At 39.6% G+C, this 21,140-nt stretch overlaps 2 protein-coding genes across 2 annotated transcripts in view; one reads left to right on the top strand and one right to left on the bottom strand.

Annotated features, from left to right (window-relative positions):
• The first annotated feature begins 423 nt into the window (after nucleotides 1–423).
• Nucleotides 424–10,281, top strand: SELENOP (selenoprotein P). The gene is given in 5 exon segments (XM_075540982.1): nucleotides 424–578; nucleotides 2,449–2,664; nucleotides 3,510–3,722; nucleotides 6,109–6,226; nucleotides 8,781–10,281. Coding segments are annotated over 4 exon segments (1,158 nt in total). The 5' UTR covers nucleotides 424–578; nucleotides 2,449–2,461; the 3' UTR covers nucleotides 9,405–10,281.
• Nucleotides 9,959–21,140, bottom strand: part of CCDC152 (coiled-coil domain containing 152) — a 52,678-nt gene continuing 41,496 nt past the window's right edge. Inside the window, exons 7-8 of the mRNA XM_075540983.1 lie at nucleotides 11,112–11,198; nucleotides 9,959–10,529 (exon numbers count right to left, since the gene is read on the bottom strand). Of these exons, the coding sequence (XP_075397098.1) occupies nucleotides 10,407–10,529; nucleotides 11,112–11,198 (210 nt within the window). The 3' untranslated portion in view covers nucleotides 9,959–10,406. The remainder of the gene's footprint in view (nucleotides 10,530–11,111; nucleotides 11,199–21,140) is intronic.

The raw sequence follows: 21,140 nt of genomic DNA, 5'->3' as shown, positions 1-21,140 counted from the left end.
TTCCGTCTTTCCTTAAATCAAAAAGAAAAGAGCAGAGGTCCCGTGGGATCCCCCCCACTTTCACATTTTAAACATTCCAGAACAATCCAGGCAGGTCTGTAGCTGCAGGAAACAGGAGTCAGTCCCACCACAAAGCAAGAGGAAAGGCATTTGTTTTCAAGGCAGCTGCGGAGCTGCTGACTCAGCAAGTGCTGTTTCTGATTGTCCTTTGGAAAGAACATGATTTGGGGCTCTTGTGTACATTTAGGCCTTCTTCCCACCCCCGACTGTACCATTTAATCCCAGATATTGGGGTGACTGAAACGGATCGGGAATACATTATTACTGTATTCATCACTAAAATCTCTGCCTTCACACTGCATGACAGTCCAGACACCGCCTGGTCAGGCGATCATAATGGTCAGCTCGTGGCTTGTTGACGGTCTGCAAGATCATGCGACGTGAGCCCTGAACTTTGGCCCGCCGCTGGGGCGGGGAGAGGAGGGCGGGGGACAGTGAACAACGGGCCTATAAGTAGGGGAGTTGTCTGTAGCTTTGTGGAGCTGCGCAGCGGAGCGGAGAGAGGAAGCAGGGATTTTGTAAGTAGAAACTATTTTGTCACACTTGATTCTTTCAGGATTTGGTCAATACTTTGTTTTTATGTCTGATAAAATACTTCTTTCCTTCGATTAGACGAAAAACAAAACAGAACCCCAAACAGGGTAAAGGACATAAACAAAGCAATTAAGAGAGAGCCCAGTGTGAAGTTGAGTGTGGTGGTGAAGTTCTGCCGTGGACACCCCAGGCAGTTCTGGGCGATTCCTGCTTTGTCTTCTGCGAGCTTCGGTTGCAGTTGGGAGCAGGGAAGCGGGGGAGGAGGGCGGGATCCGAACAGCTTTGCCCTGGAAAAGGTTGTTATTGTTAGGTTATCCATGCTCTATGTTCAGCCTCCTGCTAAAATAGTGTCCGCTGTAAGACAGACTAACCTAGCTGTTCTAGAATGGAAACCCTGGCAGTGTCGTGGCTAGGTGTGGGTCTGCGATCAGCATGGTCGCCAGTTTGAAACCACCAGCCGGCTCTGCCGGAGAAAGACGACTTTCTACACTCCCTTAAGCAGTTATTCTGGGGGACCCACAGTGGGTCGCGATGCGTAAGCACTGGGTCCATGGCAGGGAGAGGGTGGTGTGGAGACATCCAGGCAAGCAGTTCCAGAAAGAAAACAAAAAAGGCAAAAATAACAGTGTGTGTGTGTGTGTGTAGCAGATTTGTGTGTGTGTGTGTGTGTGTGTGTAGCAGATTTGGCTCACAAGGCAAGCATTACCCAGAAAAGAGCAAAAATCAGAATCAGGCGGACTGTGACTGAATAACTTTACAATGTAATTGGCGAGGGGGTGGTTTTGGGTGACAAAGCGAAGACTGGCACGCAGAAGGTGTCTGAACTTCAGGGGAGAAATGGAGAAGGCTGCCCTCCCCGCCCCCCTTCCTTTTTTCTTTCTGCAACTGCTCATGTCCCCCACAGGGCGTTTCTCCTTCACTGGACAGGGCAGAGAGCGCAGCCTTTGCTTTCCTGCATCGCTAAGGGCCCACATCCCCTCACAGCTCTCACCCTATCTCAGAGGGAAACTTTTCAGGCTGAGTGTGTAGTATTGCAGATATAAGACAGTAGGGTTTTGTGATGGGAAAGTGGTGAGATTAGTGAAGTTCACATCACGTTCACTCGTTAATGGTCTGCTTCCAGTAAATCTGGTTTTGTTATTTACCTTGATTTTTTTTACACAGCTGCCTCTACTTATAATGAAACTTTTAATATGTTAAAAATGATCTAAAGAGATTCATAGACAACCCAAAAACGTGATTTCATGCTATGGTTTCTGTAAGGAGTGAATTTACATTCTAAACCCAGGAGATTCTAGCCAAAGTAGTAATATATGACTGATTTTTAAAAAGAGTTATTTTTCCCATTTTACAGAATAAAAAAAAACAAAAAAGAAAAACACACCAAAGCCCAACTAGCTGATAAAGATTTTGCAAGGTGCTCTACCTAAATGAAAAAAAAAAAATCAGTATTTTTTAGTGCCTAAGAGGTCTTATTTGAGTTTAGCAGAACTGGTTTGAGCGACTTATGTGGACTTGGGCAAGTTGCCTAGTCTCCCTTAGACATTGTTTACTCACCCTCCAAACGGCTCATGGTCACCTGATTGTTGTGACCAGGGCCACATATACAAATGTGCCTAGCACCGCCTGAAAACACTTCAGAAACTTCTCAGTGAGTGACTTCAGCAATTCCCTTGCCTTGGGTTGATACTTTTTATTCCCTTTATGGGCAGATTCAGCACAAGGAGGCCCAACAGCACGGGCAGTCCATGCGCCACACTTTCATAGGAAGTATAATGGTGCTTGCGGGATGTGCAGAAATCCCGAGGGCTGACCTAATCTGTGTTGCTGACAGAAAGGTTTTCTCTTTTCCAGGAAAATCCCAGCGATGTGGAGAGGCTTGGGGCTTGCCCTGGCTCTCTGTCTCCTCCCTTGGGGAGGAGCAGAGAGCCAGGGACACAGCTCCTATTGTGAGCACCCCCCAGCCTGGAGAATAAGGGAAGAAGACCCAATGCTGACCTCCAATGGCTCAGTGACTGTGGTTGCGCTTCTTCAAGCCAGCTGATCCCTGTGCCTTCTGCAGGCATCTAGGTAAGGGAGTCCTTCTGTGGCCTCTGCTTCCTTACCGGGGGCGGGGCGGGAGTGAATACATGAATAACAATGGAAAGGTGCATCCTGTAAGTCATATTTCCCCCTCTTGAAAACAAAAGTCTATACATTGTCACAAAGAACATGCTATAGGAAACAAGGCTAGGGGATTTATGCCAAAAGGTCTACGGTGGCTTTCCTGAGGTGTGAGCTTGTTTTCTTTATGCATACCTGTATTTTCTAAATTTATACTACTTGTGCAGTGAGGGCACGTACTCCTGAAAATGGATTGATTACTTCAATATCGGAAACTGAGGAAAAAGACTGATTTTTCAGAGTAGAATAAACAGTAAACATGTAATCAGAAGTCTTGGCCCATTTATCTAGTAAATATATAAACATTTATATTAGGTAAAATGCTCTGAATATGCAAGATGGGAAATGATATACACTTGATCGGATGGATTTCAGAACTAAATGAGCTAATGTATGTGAAAGCACTTACCATAAAGTTTTAAATGAGAACCCAAACTAAAAGTAATACTCACGGCCATAGAGTTGATTCTGTTGTTGACCTGATTCCATGGACACCTGCTGATCGCCAACTATAGGACAGGGTAGAACTGCCCCTGTGAGTTTCTGAAGCTAATTCTTTATGGAAGTACAAAGCCTCATATTTTTCCTGAGGTACTCAATACATAACTTACAGATGGGAGTTTTAGAATCTTAGAATAATATAAAGAAGAGATATTGGTAAATAAAAATGAGTCTCATTTAGAGACTAAGGAAGAAGGGAAAATAATTTATGGGGGAAATTATATTTTATCTATTTTACCAAAATATTTTAGATTGGAAGACCTGCGTGTAAAACTGGAAAAAGAAGGCTATTCTAATATCACCTATGTCATTGTCAACCATCAAAGCCTTGCTTCTCGATTAAAATACACACATCTTAAAGACCAAGTTTCAAAGAATATTTCTGTTTATCAACAAGAAGAAAACCAAACAGATGTCTGGACCCTCTTAGATGGAACCAAAGATGACTTTCTCATCTACGATAGGTATGTTCTCTCTCTTTCCCTTTCCTTCCTCCAACCCCACAAAACCACTGACAAGATACTTGCTTTACTTCATTAAATAGGAAGTGATTTGAAATAACATCACATCTATTTTAATACCCAAATGTCAGTTTCAAGATGAGTCCATTTACAGCGTTTGGTTTTAATGTTTTTGAAATGACTTTCTTGAAATAAAGCTCCCCCCACTCCAAATAATTTTATTGGGGGTTCTTATAACATTCCATACATCAATTGTATCGAGCATATTTGTACATATGTTGCCACCATCATTTTCTAAACATTAACTATTTGAGCCCTTGGGATCATCTCCTCTGTTTTCCCTACCTCCTCCCCAATTCCCGTGACCCCTTGGTAGATTATAAATTATTTTCATATCTTACACCAACCAGTCTCCCTTCACCCAGGAGTCTGTTGTTCATCCCCTGGCGGCGGGGAGGGGGTAGTTATGCATTGATCATTGCAATCGGTTCCCCATTGACCCCTCCTCCCTCTACTTTCCCCCTACTGTCACTACTCCCATTTGTGTCCCTGAGGGCTTTATTTGACCTGGATTCCATGCATGTCATGAGCTCTTCTCTGTACCAGTGTACATGGTCTGATCTAACCAGATTTGTAAGGTAGAACTGGGTCATGGTAGTGGGGGAGAGGAAGCATTAAAGACCCAGAAGAAAGTTGTATGTTTCATCGTTGCTACACTGCACCCTGACCGGTTTATCATCTCCCTAAGACCCCTCTGCAAGGGCATGTCCAAGTGTCTGCAGTTGGGATTTGGGTTTCCACTCTGCACTCCCCCTCATTCAACATTGATGAGATTTTTTTTTGTTCTGGATCTTTGATGCCTGATACCTGATCCAATCTTAACCTAATGATCACACAGGCTGGTGTGCTTCTTCCACGTGGAGTTTGTTGCTTCTCAGCTAGATGGCCACTTATCTTCAAGTGTTTAATACCCAAGATGCTATACTTTTGATATCTGGGAACTATACATTCTTCACCACATTTGCTTATGCACCTGCTATATCTTCAGTGATCATGCAGGGAAGGTGAGCATCATGGAATGCCAGGTTAATGGAACAAAGTGTTCTTGTGTTGAGGGAGGGCTTGAGTAGAGGCCAAATGTCCATCTAGTATCTTAATACTAAACCTATACATATGTGTACATACAAACAGCATATACTGGGCCATATGGAGGCAAGAAGGGCTGTTCAACCCTGCCGTTGTGCGAATGCTAGCTTTATGATTCCATTTCCTTAGTGGTACTGAATTTTTTGTCCCAACAGGTACACTTTAAAATGAACTACTGGCCCAAACTTGATAATCTTTTCTTTTTGTCACGATTTCCTGCTGTGTGGAGTTTGACTGTGCTGCCTTAAGCAAAGGATTCCCTGTGGTAGTGATTACTGATCTGGCTGAGATCCTCATGGTTGGCAGTTCAAAACCACCAGCAAGACTGGCTTTTCTACTCCTATAAACAGTTGCAGACTTGGAAGCTCACAGGGGATCAATATGCATCAGCATTGATTCGATGGTGGTGAGAGCCTTAAGCAGTCATGAAAAGCTGATGTGGCTTCCAGGCTGCATCTGACAGGGCCATGCTTTGGTCATCTGTAGAATTCATATGTCAGTTACTTAATTGTATTTGAACAAGTAACAGTGACTATACTACATATACTAAACATTATGCAGGGTTACAACAACACACTATCAGAATCACTGTAGTCTTGTCATGACAGTACCTGGCTTGAGTGTCAGAGACCTCTACCTAAGGAAATTTACTTATGCTCCAAAAGGAAACCATTACCTGTTCGGATTTACTTCCATGGGGTGGATTCTGACTCACAGCGACTCATACAGGGTTTGCACAATTACACATATTTATGGGAGCAGATGGCCCATGCTTCTCTCCTGGGGCACTGCTGGGCTTGAACCACTGGCCTGTGGTCAGTGGTCTAATGCTAACTCAACAGTGCCACCCCGGCTCTTTACATAAGTTCTAGATGGGTCTTTTAAAAAAGGTGTTTTAGGTGTAAGTTCACATAGCAAATTAGGTTACAATTTCACAATTTTTACACAAATTGCTCTGTGACCTTGGTTACAATTTTTACACTCTCAGCATTCTCATTATTCCCACCCCACATGCTCTGCTTCCGACTGATCTTGTTTCCCTGCCTTTCCTTGTCTTGTCATCTTTGCTTTAGGGTAACTGTTGACTGTTAGGTCTCCCATAGTTGATGAAGGGAACAATGTTTATTTTATAAGCAATTTGTTATGTGGCTGAAAGGGGACCTCCAGGAACGGCTGCAGACCGCCTCTCGAGTAGGACTGTGATTCAGAAAATACTGCAATAACGTATTTATTCTTGTTTCAGATGTGGCCGTCTTGTATATCACCTTGGTCTGCCTTACTCCTTCCTAACTTTTCCATTTGTGGAAGCTGCCATTAAGACTGCTTACTGTGAAAAGAAATGTGGAAACTGCTCTCTCATGGTATTTTTCTCAAGTATTCTTAGTGGGAGAAAAGAAGAAATATTTTAGGAGCTAGCTAAATAAGTAGTGTTTCATGACCAATTAGGTATTCAGTGTTTCTGGTGGTGTAGTAAAGAGAAACAACACAGTAATTTTTATAATTATACACATTTACTCTCATAGAACATAGCATCAATAACATCTCTTCAAGGCTAATATTGCAGCCTTTACCTACAAGAAATATATATATATATATATATATATATATATATATATATATATAACTTGCATATCTCAATTATGTCAAGTGATGTTACATGAGTGGAAGTGCTCAATGAAATGGTCAGCATAAAACGTTACTGTTAAACATTGAACATGTTCCACAAAAGCATAGTGACTCCAGTTTTCTGGAGGGGACTTGGAATTAAATAGCTACTTAATTTATCAGAGATGCAAGCCTAAGAGTTTTGCTGGAAAGTCTTTATTTTATCTGCTCACTCTGTAATTGAAATTTATTTCAAAATATAATTATCTACTCATTGCTGATATTTCTTTCCTAACAGGATATTATTTTTTGTTATGAGAAGCACTATATTTAAGTATTATTTATAAAACAGATACTTAAGAATTAGCTTTATTTTATATTACCTAGACATTTTTCTCACATCAAAAAGAAAAGTGACATCAAATACTGCTTCCCTGACAGAACTACTTGACTAAACTTGAACTCAGATTTTAAAATAATTCTGAATTTTATTTGTGTGAACTGTATTTCTTTCAGGTTTTCCTGTTCTACAGGAATTCATCTCAAATAACAAAGAACAATTTAATTACTTTATTTAGTTACTAAGGAACACAAATTATTTTAGTTATCTCAATTTTTCATTTTAATATTATTTATAATAATCCTATGAGGATGAAGTGCCTAAAATAATGCAAATAAAGGTTTAGCCCAGTAAATTTCCAGCAATATTGACTCCTCACATTTTGGATTTATTTCACATCTTTTATAAAGGTCTAATTATTTTAATTAGAACTAGGTATACAAAACTGATGACAAAACATTTCCTCTAATATGTTTTAAATTGACAAACTATCTGCAAAAGGAATAATGTCCTATCTGTACCTAATAGATCACATCAAATTTGTTTTTCCCCTTTATCCTATCTAACATGTCATATGAGTTGCTACCTTATCAAAAAAGAAAACTGCTGTCAATTAAAGTAAGACAGAATACTACAGCACCCGCAATAGCAGGATATATTCTGATTTTTGAGATATTTAAAATGTAAAAAAATGTGCTTCATAGAATCATAGGAATATAGCAATTGTCTTTTTAATTTCATAGAGTGCTACAGCTATTTGCTTTGTGTAATCATTGCACATTCAGAGCATTGCATTGTAAAAACATTTATCAGATTGTTTTATGTTTTTATTGTTTTAAATTTATAGTAAATTATTATTAAGTTCTTATTTAAAAGTAATTCAGAAGTAACCAAGAAATGTACTTAATATTGTTACCACTTAACAGTTTTATGCTAAAAACCCAGTGGAACTTATAAACCATTCAAAACCTCGAAAATATATGTAGACATTCCATTTAATGAGTTTTTGTCTCTCAAATTGATTTTGCAATTTTATTTACAAGTCAGCTCAGCCAACATTCTGAGCCAAATATTACCTATCTATTTGGATAGACTCGAGTTATGATCTCTGGGTGCTATGAAACAATAGAGCAAGACCGAGCAAACTGAAGACCTAGAGTCATGCAGAATGGAATGCACGGTTAATGGGAAAAGGCAGTAAAAGGCTCCTCTCATAGGACAGGACAGCCCTGCAGCAGGGTCACATTACTGCTGGTGAAACTCAAAACACTTCCTGGCACAGGCGGAGATGCGAAAAACTACCAGCGTTGTTTTTTTTTTCTTCAGAATTGATTGACGTTTTGAATTCTCAGAGAGAAATGTTTGCTACAGAATCTAGCAGATTAGATGCATTGTTAACATCGGTTGAAAATATTCCATCTAAATCAACTGACTTTAGGACAAAAGATTTGGCTGCCTTTACTGCAATCTGAGTTTTTAAACAAGTTTATATATTAGATCTGCTTCAGCAGAAATAAACTACAGAGATTTGGCTTTCTCTTTAAGTCTCTTAGAACTCTCAAATTCCTATTCAAAATTTTTGAAGATTTAGAAATGGTATGGTACTTGATAAAAGCAGCAAAATTTGAATTTTCTTGTTCAGTAAGTTTCATTATATTACATCCTATTTTATCTATTTGTAAAAGAGTGACATCAATTCATTTGAGAGATGCTGTAATATGTATTAGTACATGCGAACTTTGAGCAACAAGTGCTTTATGATGGGAGCCGAACTTGAATTAAAAGTCTGGATGTTGCGATTGACATCGCACTCAGTCCTCATTTAGTATGGTGGTAGCGACAAACAAAAACAACCCAGTCAGCTCAAAATGAACTAGTTGGAATTTCATATATGCTAGTTCTACAAATCATCTTTCCATGTTTTTCTATTAAATCTACAATTTGATAAGTGATTTATATCTTTGTTTCAGAATCTGGAAGATGAAGTTGTATGTAAAGGAATAGCATCTGCTAGTGTGCAAGAAGCAAGTGAGGCCGCTAAGCCACATCACCACCACCACCACCACCACCACCACCACGGGCCTGGGCATCAGCATGAGAACAGCCAGCCTTCAGAAAATCGGAGCTCAAGCGAAGGAGACACTCTCCAGCAGCCCTCTCCCTTAGACCTCCATCACCACTACAAACACAAAGGGCATGAAAGACAGGGTCACCCAGAGGACTGAGATATGCCAGGGAGGGAAGGTTTACAGCTTTCCCTCCCACAAAAGCAGCTCTGACGAAAGCGATGTAGAAATCAGTTACTCTGAAAGTTGTCCCAAGGTTCAGAGTCAGGTTCCAGAAGCTGATGTTGACACTGTCGACATCTGATCTTTGAGAAAGCAGGGTCTGCAATCACCTGACAGTGTGAAGAGCACCTTCCAACGTTATGTAGCTGACAGGGGCTTTGGGCCGAGGAGAACGTCATCGAGTCTTGACAGTGACGTCTGCCTCCGCCCGCCTGACTGAGGAGTCAGCAGTCTGGGCCCACAGAAGCCAGCACCAGCTGAAGCTGAAAAAATGCGGCACAAAGATGAAAATGACCTTCAAATTAAGCATTTTAAATAGGATATACTACTCAAACCAATCTGGTCACAATTTTATTCCAAGCATGTTTAAAAGCTACCTAATAAATAATGATTCTAAATTCAAATTGGATTTGTGCAAACATGGAGATCTACTATATTGGCTCCCACATTTTAAACTTTATGTCAGAAATGTTGACCCAGCCCGTATTTGGTTAGTGCCAGGCGACTGACAAGTGATTGCAGCATCGGTCAATCTGTCTTTCTTCTTCTTTCTCCAGCATTCTTTTTGCATTAATGAGAACAGAAGCGTAAACTATGACCTAGGGGTTTCTGTTAGATACTTTGCAATTCAGAACGGAGGAAGAACAACAGAGACACATTTTCCATTATCTTTGAAAACAACATAATCTTTGTCTTTTAATTTTGCATTTTAAACTGATTAGAACTATAGAAAAATAAGTAGATTCTTTAAGACTCACAAGGGCCTAATACATCGATAGCTTGCTGCCAAAGCATATACACCTACATTTTAAATAGCCATCTATCCTTTGCTGTCTTAAACTTATAATTAGGTTTTTAGTATCAATATGAATGAAGCCTTTATATCTTCTTTTATCACACTCTATGGATTTGGAGTACTGGGATTGAAAGATGTAACGGAGACGAGATAATAAAGTTGTGTAGCTTTAGGCTGCTTAGAAAGTATTTCCATAGTTAATGATGATTCATTAGGTAAATTTAGTCTTATGAATCTGAACTCATTTATGGTTAATACTAGAAAGCAAGAAGGCAGTACACAACTGACCAAAGACTGATGGTTAATACTAGAAAGCAAGAAGGCAGTACACAACTGACCAAAGACTGGTGAATTTGCTGAAATAAATGCAATGAAAGAAACTTTAAATCTGTCTTTTTCTCTTCCTCTCATGGCTGTGATTATTTAGGCAGGATGTCACATTGAAAACAGAAGTGAATTTTCCAACAGCTTTTAGTAAAACTAAGTAGGGAATGATGAATTTACTGCTCTAATCAAAACCGTCGATGCTTAAGGTGACAATCTTTGGAAGCAGAAAGGCGCCGCTCCAAATCTCGAATTGTATCACGGAGAGCTGACACCTCCTTGTTTTTTTCTTCTTGAAGATGTTGAAGCTTCTAAATGAAGTAGAAAAATTTGTTATGGCAACTTAGAAATAACGAGACGAAGTACAAAGACCAACAAGTCTACATAAGAAACACAGTTTTGATTTAGGTCTTCTAAAAAGACCTTACTTTGAAAGGTGTGCAAGTTTTGTTTTGGAGGAACTTTAAAGGTTATATCCTACTAGCACCCTTTGTTTTCACCTCTCTAAACCTTGCAAATTATAAACTTCACAGATAAAGGAGTTGAACTAAAAGGAACCTAAGTGTCCAAATGACCTCAACATAGCGCAGCCAGCTTTAGTTCCAGACTAGTTTAGTCAGCTTTAGTTCAAAATGCCTTACGGAATGCCTTAGAAGGTCCAAAAAGTTAGGGAAATTCACATTTTAATTTACTGCTCATGTGTTTAGCTAAATTTGAAAATTAAAAAATTATTCAAAATCAAGTATCTTTCTGATCATATGAAGTATTTAATATCATATGAAGAAACAACTGTCAAAGGTCATATTGTTAATAAATATTAGATAAGTTTTACAGAAATATTTTAAGCAATTTTATTTTCTTCAGCAAAAATCTTGAGAGAAAAGCTCACATACCCTTCTGTAGATGCTGTGTGGCAAAGCTGTAGAATCCAGATATGATTTTGTGGATTTAGTCTGAACTCTTGCTAGTTTGGCATCAAACTGAATCAATGAAAAAAAAGTTATTGTGAACATTTAATAATTATATTATTTCTATAAATGGAAAAAGGGAGTTGTTGACTTTGACATATAATCTGTGATTTAACTGTAACTAGGTATAACGCATTAAAAAAGAAAACAAAAACATCTCTTTAAGGAACAATTTTTCAGAAAGACCAGAGATTATCTAAATAACATGGAGTCTGGTTACATTTTAAAACTAACGGGGAAGGTTTGACAGGTATCAAATGCCTAAGCACGAGCTTAGTGATTCTGGGGTGGATCAAGCATCATATCTCTCTCAAGACACCAAAAGATTCTACTGTGCAAGCAGGGTTAAGAATCTCTTTTAATGTCAGGACATTACGTATCACTATGAGTGCACTTTAACAAAATAATGTAACAAGCAACACTCAAGTGTACTTTTAAAAGAACACGTAACATAAGCAAGTCAAGGATGTCCTACACCTTTTTGTAGGAATACTGAGACTAAATAGTAGAATCTGGATATGATTTGTTGATTTAGTTTGAATTTGGTCTGATTTTACATTAAACTGAATTGGGTTAAGAAAAACACAACTTGTCACAGATCATTTACGTAGGCCAATTCTTTTTCAAAACTTCCATTAAATTATTTCCTTCAGATTGAGTTTAATAGTGTAGCCTCCCTGAGAATTAAGAATAAAACTATCAGTGAGATCGCGAAACTGGTTTTGGGAAAAAGAACATTATATGAGGATAAATAACAAGAAGGAAAGAGTTCTGTGTATCATTTACATAACAGACATCAGTCAGTTAGAAAGGTGTCAAGGTGTGGCTAGCAAACAAGATGCAAGCTCCCAGCCGGTGGACTAGATGTTGCTAGCGGATCTTGAACTTCGGCCCATCCCATCAGTTGGCCCGTGGTCCTCTCTGTAGCATGTGGGGGCCCCAGGCCAAAGCAGGCTTTGAAAAGTCATCATCAATTTCTATCTCCCGGATAATTTTAGCTTTAAAATGGTAACCTACCAAGAACCCCAGAAATATTACAGCTTTAGGAAAACAAAAACTAAGATCTATCAATTCTTACACAGTTTTTACTTAGGTAAAAAGGGAAGCTGGGAGGAAGCAATTGAAGAACCATGGAACTGGAAGTGGTACAATCTTAAAAAGGATATTGTCACAATGTTTTTGGGAATCTGACCTCTGGTTAAACAAACTACGTCTTGGAGATGCAGGTACTCTTATAAGCCCAGTGGTTCAGCCTCAGAGGGGCATTATTGGTAAAGCAAAAATGAGGCACAAAGGAGAAAAACACAGCTATCTGAAGAGAAAAGGAGCTAGCTTATTTACTAGCATTTCTAAAAATAGCAAAACTATGTACTTTTTTCTTCTACTTATATTCTCCTATATTATATTCTTTTTAAATCAAAACCATGCTGAAATGGGAGTTCCCATTATTGGGAGCCAAAACAGATATCATATCATTCCACAGTGCAGCAACAACAAGCAGGATTGTACAATTGCTACCATAATCAGCTTCAAAGTAGTCTTCCTTTTTAAACTCCTTGATTATATAATTCAGCCGCTATAAAACACCTTCAACCATAGCATCTTGCAAAACCTTCAACTTAAAGATAATTGAAGCTCTTCAGTTTTTCTTGCACAATTTTGCACTCTATTAAATAGACTTAACCTTAGCCTCTGTCCAACAAAAACAACCACCTCCCTTTTTAACTTTCTTACAATTCAGTGGCTTAAATACATTAAAAAGAGTTGTGCAATCATCACCACAATCAATTTTAGAACATTTTCTTCATTCTTGTGCCCACTATTATTAACTCCCCATTACTCACCAATTGCTCCTGCCATGAGCCTAAGGAACTATTAATCAGGTTACTGTACCTGTGGCTTTACCTACCCTGGTTTCATAAAAAGAAAATCATACCAAAACTCCAACAAAAAACTTCAATCCAACAGAAAGCACAAGATAATAGAAACAAAAACATTAAAAATGGGTCAAAATATTCCCTTACGGAAGGGTCACAAGGAAGAGACGAGCCAGTCAGGGTGCAGTGTAGTACTTATAAAACATACAACTTTCCTCTAGTTCCTAAATGCTTCCCCCCCCCACTATCGTGACCCCAATTCTACCTTACAAATCTGGCTAGACCAGAGCATGTACACAAGTACAGATGAGAGCTGGAAACACAGGGATCCAGGACAGATGAACCCTTAGGACCAATGATGAGAGTAGTGATACCAGGAGGGGAAGGGGAAAGTAGGAGAAAGGGGGAATCAACCACAAGGATCTATATTTAACCCCCTCCCTGGGGGATGTACAAAAGAAAAATGGGTGAAGAGAGATGTTGGGTAGTGTAAGACATGACAAAATAATAATTTATAAATTATCAAGGGTTTGTGAGGGAGGGCAGAGGAAGGAGGGGAAAAATGAGGAGCTGATATCAAGGGTTCAAATAGAAAGTGTTTTGAAAATGATGAGGGCAACAAATTACAAATGTGCTTGACACAATAGATCTATGTGTGGATTTTGATAAGAGCTGTATGTGTCCCCAATAAAATGATTTAAAAATGGGTCAAAAGGGAAAGCAATGATATATGAATAAGTGATAAATTCTATAATGATATCTAACTATATCTGAATTACCCACTTTCCAGTGCATTCTGTCTGAGGGTTGACACCATTAACATCCCTAGTCAATGGCCTGAGGGAGTCCAATGGGGGCACAGTCTGCGTTGGGGCTCTTGTGACTAGATGTTGGTGACTTTCACTGTCTTCCATGGCCTTCTGCAGACTGGGTGGTCAGAATTTCATATCCAATACCATTCCCTCCTCTCATCTTGAATTTTCTTATTTACAGACCTTAGATTCCATGGGTTGGTGTGCTTCCTCTGTGTAGACTTAGCTGACCTTCACTTAGCTGTTTGTTCCAAGACAAGCCTTTAAGATCCTAGACGCTATTCTTTCTGTTACCTGGGCACCATCTGATTTCTCCACCACGTATCTTCAGTAATCACTACCTAAGCTCAAGAAGAATACCGCTCTTTGGGAAGGAGGCAGTGGATAAAATCAAGCCAGCGATAACAATATTCTTTTGGGGAAAGCAGGGAAGCGTTTGAGCACTAGCACATTAATGAAGTATTCTGTCATAGCTATTACTAACAATAGCAGTTTATGTATTCTGTTGCTTGCGATTTATTCTTAAGATTTAAATGAGATCTCTTTCCTGCTTTATGTAATTCAGGATTAAATTTAAAATATTGAGATTTATGATTTTCCCTGGACAATTGTAAATATTTACCCCAAATAATTGCATTTAAGAATCAATCTTCAGTCCTACACTTACTAAGATCCATTTTCAATTATTTACCATGAATTGATGGAAGAATAAAATATCTTGATAAATGCTGCAAATTGGAATGCTACCAATATGCGGACAAATTTCTACAAAGAATGCATAATGGTCCCATGCTATTAAATATTTGAAGATGAAAACATATTACGATAATAAAATGCAGGCTTTTCTCATTTGTAGTGACTCAGTGTATTTATATAAAGTTGTGTGTTCTTTTGCTTACACTCATTTCTTTTTCTTACCCCACCTTATAATTTTGTAGAAATATAACTTGTTGCAATTATAGATTATAAGACTTTTATCAAACTGGATTAAAGTGAAACTTTCCTTTATTTCTGCCATTTTTCATAGTTAATTTTTCAATCATGTGCTTAGTGGTCAGAGAATTCTGAGAGGCCATAGACCTTTGCCCAAGCTGAAATCATCAGCTATTAGTAGACTCAGAATTCTGTGTTCGGTAAGAAATCTAAAACCAGATGATATAAACCTAGACAACTGGGCTAGACATTCTTTATTCCAGGATGATGGCTGGGCTGTTGTATGGACCTGCTTGCACTTGCTTCTGAAAATGAGCACTTCCTTCACATTCATGTTCCTACAATTCCTGGTTTTCCTATCTAGTCTCTATTCCTTATTGCTTCATTTTATAGTCAGACTCTGTAGATCCTGTGGCTAGGAGTTGCTAACCACATGTAGCTATTGAGAATTGGAAATATGTCCTAGAAACTGGGGTACTGTGTTATAAATGTAAAATACACACTAGATTTTTAATAATGAATCGCCTATTTCCAAAAAAGCAATGTGAATAAAGTCAATACTTTAAAATATTGCTTCCAAAGTACAATATTCTGATTATAGTGAGTTAAAGAAAATAAACCCGCTGACCTCAAGTTAATTCCGACTCATACTGACCCTATAGGACAGGCCTCATAGGGTGCCCAAAGGTTTAAAACTTTATGAAAGCAGACTGCCACAACTTTCTCCCACAGTGAAACTGGAAGGCAATCACTTTAACTACTGCAACCCCTAGGGCTTATCTATAAAATCTATTTAATAAAATCCATTATTAAAATGGATTTCATCAGCTATTTTCCCCTTTTTGAATGTGGCTACTGAAAAATTTTTATGTGGTTTTAAGTTTCAACAGGATCTAATTGAAATTTGGAATGTATGAAGTATAAATCTAGGAAAATTGGAAATTGTAAAAAAAATGAAATAGAAGGCATAAAAATTGACATTCTAGGTACTGTTGTTGTTCTTAGGTACATTGAGTCAGATCTGACCCATAGAGACCTTAAGTATAAAGAATGACTCACTTCCCAGTCCTGTCACGCTCACAATTATTCCTATGCTTGCACCCATTACTGTACCCGTGGTGTCAGCCGCCTCCTTTAGGGCCTTCTCACTCGGCCATTCTGATTACAAGTGTTAGTGGGCTGAAGTGGACTGGTATTGGTATTTTTGAATCAGAAAATCACACAGTTTAATATGTTGGGAACAGATTACAGTCATCATTTAAAAAAGACATTTCAAGATTTGGCTGGAAAAACAGTGTTGTCTGTGATAAGATTACATCTATTGCCATAAAAGGAAATTAAATCAATATAGGTATATTTCAAATTTATTCACTAGTCACAAAAGCTAGTGATGAAGAAATCGAGGAGTTCTACCAAGGTCTCCAGTCTGAAATTGATCAAGCATGCACTCCAGATGCACAGAGAATTACTGGGGATCAGAATGCAAACACTGGAAACAGGAAGGAACAATATCCGGAAAATTTGGACTTGGGGATAGAAGTGAAGTTGGAGATGATCGCATGATAGACTTTTGCAAGGTCATTTGCAAGGCCAATGACGTCTACATTGCAGATATTTTATCAACATAAATGACAATTCTACATGTGGATTTATCCAAATGGAATAACAAAAATCAAAGTGAGCACATCTGTGGGAAGACATGATGGAGAAGCTCAAAATCCACAGCTAAAACTGGACCAGAGGGTGGCTGTGGATCAGACCATCAATTGCTCACATGTAAGTTCAGGTTAAAACTGAAAAAAATTCAAATCAGTACATGACAGTGAAAATAGGACCTTGGAAGGATTCCATCCTGAAGTTTGAGAACATCTCAAGAACAGATTTGACACATGAGCACTAATGACAGAGACCCGATGAGCTGCGGGAGGACAGCAAGAACACTCGACACAAAGAAAGCAAAAGGTCCTTAAAAAGACAGGAAAGAGAGAAGATCAAAGTGGATGCCAGAAAGCACACGGAAGTTTGCTGTTAGTTGTAAGGTAGCTGAGGCGCATGGGAGAAGATGAAGTCAAACAGCTGAACAGAAGAATCCAAAGATAGCTTGAGAAGACAAAATAACCTTTTATAATGGAATGTGCAAAGACTTTGAATTAGAAAATCAAAAAAATAACATACCCAGCATGTTTTAAACGGAAAGATTTGGGAAAAAATTTAAGTCTTGATTTGCAATATTGAAAAAATTATGAACAAAACATTAAATGATGTATGAAGGAAGCAGCAAAGGAAGAGGGGAGAATACTCAGAGTCACTGTAGCCACAAGAACCAGTCTGCATTCCACAACTTCAAGAGGCAGCACCCGAGCAAGGACCAGTGGCCCTGAAGGAAGGAGTTCAGCTTGCACTGGAAGCGTGGACCATGGCAAAGCTCCAGGAATTGATGGAACACCAACTGAAACCTTTCAACAAGGTGATGAAGCACTGGAAGCACACACTCATTGTTGCCAGGAAATCTGGAAGACATCTACTTGGCCAACTGACTGGAAGAGAACCATATTTGTGCCCATTCCAAAGAAAGGTCACCCAACAGAATGCTCAAATTACAGAATAATGTCACTGATATCACAGACAAGTAAAATTTTGCTTAAGATCATTCAACAACAGTGGCAGTAGTACATTGACAGGGAACTGCCAGAAGGTTCAGAAGAGGACGTGGAACAAGGGACATCATTGCTGGTGTCAGATGGCTCTTGGCTCAGAGCAGAGATTACTAGAGAGATGTTTGTCTATGTTGCATTGACTATGCATAGGCATTCGACTCTGTGGCCCTTAGTTCCTTTAAGAAGAATAGGAACTCCAGAACACCTCATTATCGGAAACTTGTACCTGAATCAAAAGGCAGGTGGGCAAAACGAACAGAGGAATACTGCATGGTCTAAAATCAGGGAAGATGTGTGACAGGGTTGTATCTTCTCACCATAACTGCTCAATCTGTATGCTGAGAAAATAATCACAGAATCTGGATTATATGAAGAAGAATATGGCATAAGGATTGGAGGAAGGTTTATTAACAGCCTGTGATATGCAGATGATACAATGTTGCCTGTGGAAAATAAGGAGGAATTAAGTATTTGCTGGTGAAGATCCAGGATTTTAGCCTTCAGTATAAAGTATAACTCAATATAAATAAGGAAGACCAAAATCCTCAAAACTAGACTGTGTTAATCTGGGTAGACTAGAGAAATAAATGCATGGACACTCATATGTGTATGGGAGAGAGCTTTATATACTAGAACAACTGACTATTGAGAATATTCCCAGGACAGTCCAGATCAAGTCCATAAATTTGTTATTAGCCCTTATGTCCGATATCAATCTATAAAGTCCTCTTCTTACTCAGGAAACACATGCAATGGTGCCAAATGCAGGTTAATAACAGGCCAGTGAGTGCAACGTCTTGTGGATCCAGTGGCATTGTAAACATTTCAGAGCTGGCCGGGTTCTCAACATGGCTCATCCAGTTCCCAGGGCATGGGGTCTGTCAGCGTACTGCTATGTGTCTTGTCAGTAGAGGGTCTCTCAAGGAGTGAGCATAGAGAGAGAGTCTTTCCCACCTCTGAGGAAGAAATCCAGAAATTCCCAGAATCCTCAGGGGAAGGCCATGCCTACACAGATGCCTCATAGGCTATGAACTGAGTAATAGACTAGTCTCTACTCCTTCACTCTTAATCCTCTCAAGAACCCTAATTGACACCAGATTATGTAATTACCACACTGAACCAACATGTACACATTATGATAAATGGAGAAAAGGCTGAAGTTGGCAAAGGTTTTGTCTTGCTTGTCTGAAATTCCTTGTAATATAAAGGTTTTTCCTTTCTGAAGACTAGATGAAGCTAGTATAGTTTGGTTATGTTTTTTAAATAAACAGCTGATGCACTGTTTTCCCAAAATGAATATTCCTCTATGAAGTCCCTTTTCAATTTTTCTAAGAATTTAGCTTGTTTGCATCCATGAAATGTTTATCTCCACAAATGTATTAGGGAGAAATTCATCCCAAGCAAATAGAGTATAAGGATCCTATAACTGGCTCACCAGAGCTCTATACATTTCTGCTGAGGGAGTACTTGAGTGGAGGCCCAATGTCCATCTGCTACCTAAAGCCATAAATATGTGCACATAGCTCTATTTCCCCATCCTCATATATAAATCTATTTACGTATGTACATGCCTTTATTTAGACCTCTATAACTGCCCTTTGCTTCCTAGTTCTTTCCTCTATTTCCTTTGACTTTCCTCTTGTCCCACTACCATGCTCAGCCTTCATTTGGGTTTCAGTAATTCCTCTCAGTTACATTACCCTTGATCATGTCCTACCAGGCCTCCTACACCCTCCTCACCACCGATTTGGATCACTTGTTGTTCCCTTGTCCCTGGGTTTGTTAATCCCACTTCCTTTACCCCCTCTCCCATGTGCCCCCAGAACCGTTGGCCCCATTGTTTTCTCCTCCAGATAGTTCATCCAGCCTATCTTATGTAGACAGACTTGCAGAGATAATAACATGCACAAAAACAAGAGAGCTTATTAAACTGGAATTCCATGATGTTCACCTGCCTGACAGATCGCTGAAGACAAAGTGTGTGCATAAGCAAATGTGAAGAAAGCTGATGGAGCCAGGCTATCAAACAATACAGCTTCTGGGGTCTTAAAGGCTTGAAGGTAAACAAGTGGCCCTCTAGCTTAGAAGTAACCAAGTCTACATGGAAGAAGCACACCAGCCTGGGTGACCACGAGGTGTCAAAGGGATCAGGTACCAGGCATTAAAGAACAAAAAATCAAATCATTGTGAGAGGGAGTGCAGAGTGGGGACCCAAGTCCCATCTGTAGGTGACAGGACATCCCCTTACAGAAGGGTGGCAGGGAGGAGATGAGCCAGTCAGGGTTCAGTGTAGCAACTACGAAACACACAACTTTCCTCTAGCTCCTAAATGCTTCCTCTCTGTAGCCCCCCCCCATCATGATCCCAGTTCTACCTTACAAATCTGGCTAGACCAGAGGATATTCATTGGTACAGATAGGAACTGGAAACACAGGGAATCCAGGACAGATGATCCCTTCAGGACCAGTGCTGAGAGTGGAGATAATGGGAGGGTGGAGGGAGGATAGGGTGGAAAGGGGGAACCGATTACAAGGATCTACATATAACCTCCACCCTGGGGGACAGACAACAGAAAAGTGGGTGAAGGGAGACATCAGTGTAAGATATGACAAAATAATAATAATTTATAAATTATCAAGGGTTCATGGGGGAGAGGGAGCGGGGAGGGAGGGGAAAAATGAGGAGCTGATACCAAGCAAATACCAAGCAGAAAGTAAATGTTTTGAGAATGATGGTGGCAACAAATGTACAAATGTGCTTGACACAACGGATGTATGCATGGATTGTGCTAAGTCATATGAGCCCCAAATAAAATGATTAAAAACCTTTTTCTGCTGAGGAGAGTCATGTTAAGCATTAGAAGCACTCTCCTCACGCTGGAATGACCATCAGAAACGCATGCAGAGGCTTGGTTGTAAAATGCAGGCGATCACTGAGTGAGAGCGGCAGCCCCAGCAGCAGACAACAGAAGATAGAAGGTTTGAACAAACCCCCACCCCCGCCTCCGTTATCATGACCCCAGGCCTGCCCTTTACTGCGGGCTAGACCAGAGCATGTACACAGGTACAGAATCCAGGAACACATGTACACATGGAATCCAGGAACAGGAATGGGAGTAGTGATTACCAGGAGGGTAGGGGGAAAGTAGGAAGAGGAGGGAAGTGGGTACCAATCACAATGATGGACACATGCGGCCTCTGCCCCCTCACTACCCCAGGGGGGATGAACAGAAACAATGGGGGAAGGGAGACAGCGGTTGGTGTAAGATATGAAAATAATAATTGATAATTATTCACAGTGTCATGAGAGGGGGAGGGAAGAAAAAAGAGGAGCTGATACCAAGAGCTCAATAGAAAGTAAATGTTTAGAAAATGATAGCAACATATGTACAAATATGCTTGGTACAATTGTTGTATGGACTATTATAAAGGCTACATGAGCAGCCAATAAAATGATCTTTTATTTCATTGTTTTAAAAAGCTAAGGGAGAAAGATGTGGCAGTCAGCTTGGGTAAAAATGATAAATGTGGAGACTCTATGGGGCAGTTCTCCTCTGTCCTATCCGGTCACTATGAGTCGAATCTACTAAATGGTACTGATTATTGGGTTTCCTGATTCACTGGCCAAAACACATGTTGGTGCCTCAAATGCCCCCAAAATGGCACCAGTTTTCCC

The sequence above is a fragment of the Tenrec ecaudatus genome, chromosome 2, assembly GCF_050624435.1.
Source record: "Tenrec ecaudatus isolate mTenEca1 chromosome 2, mTenEca1.hap1, whole genome shotgun sequence".
NCBI classification, from domain to species: domain Eukaryota; kingdom Metazoa; phylum Chordata; class Mammalia; order Afrosoricida; family Tenrecidae; genus Tenrec; species Tenrec ecaudatus.
The sequence above is the reverse complement of the archived record's forward strand: the minus strand, read 5'-3'. Positions and strand labels throughout refer to the sequence as shown.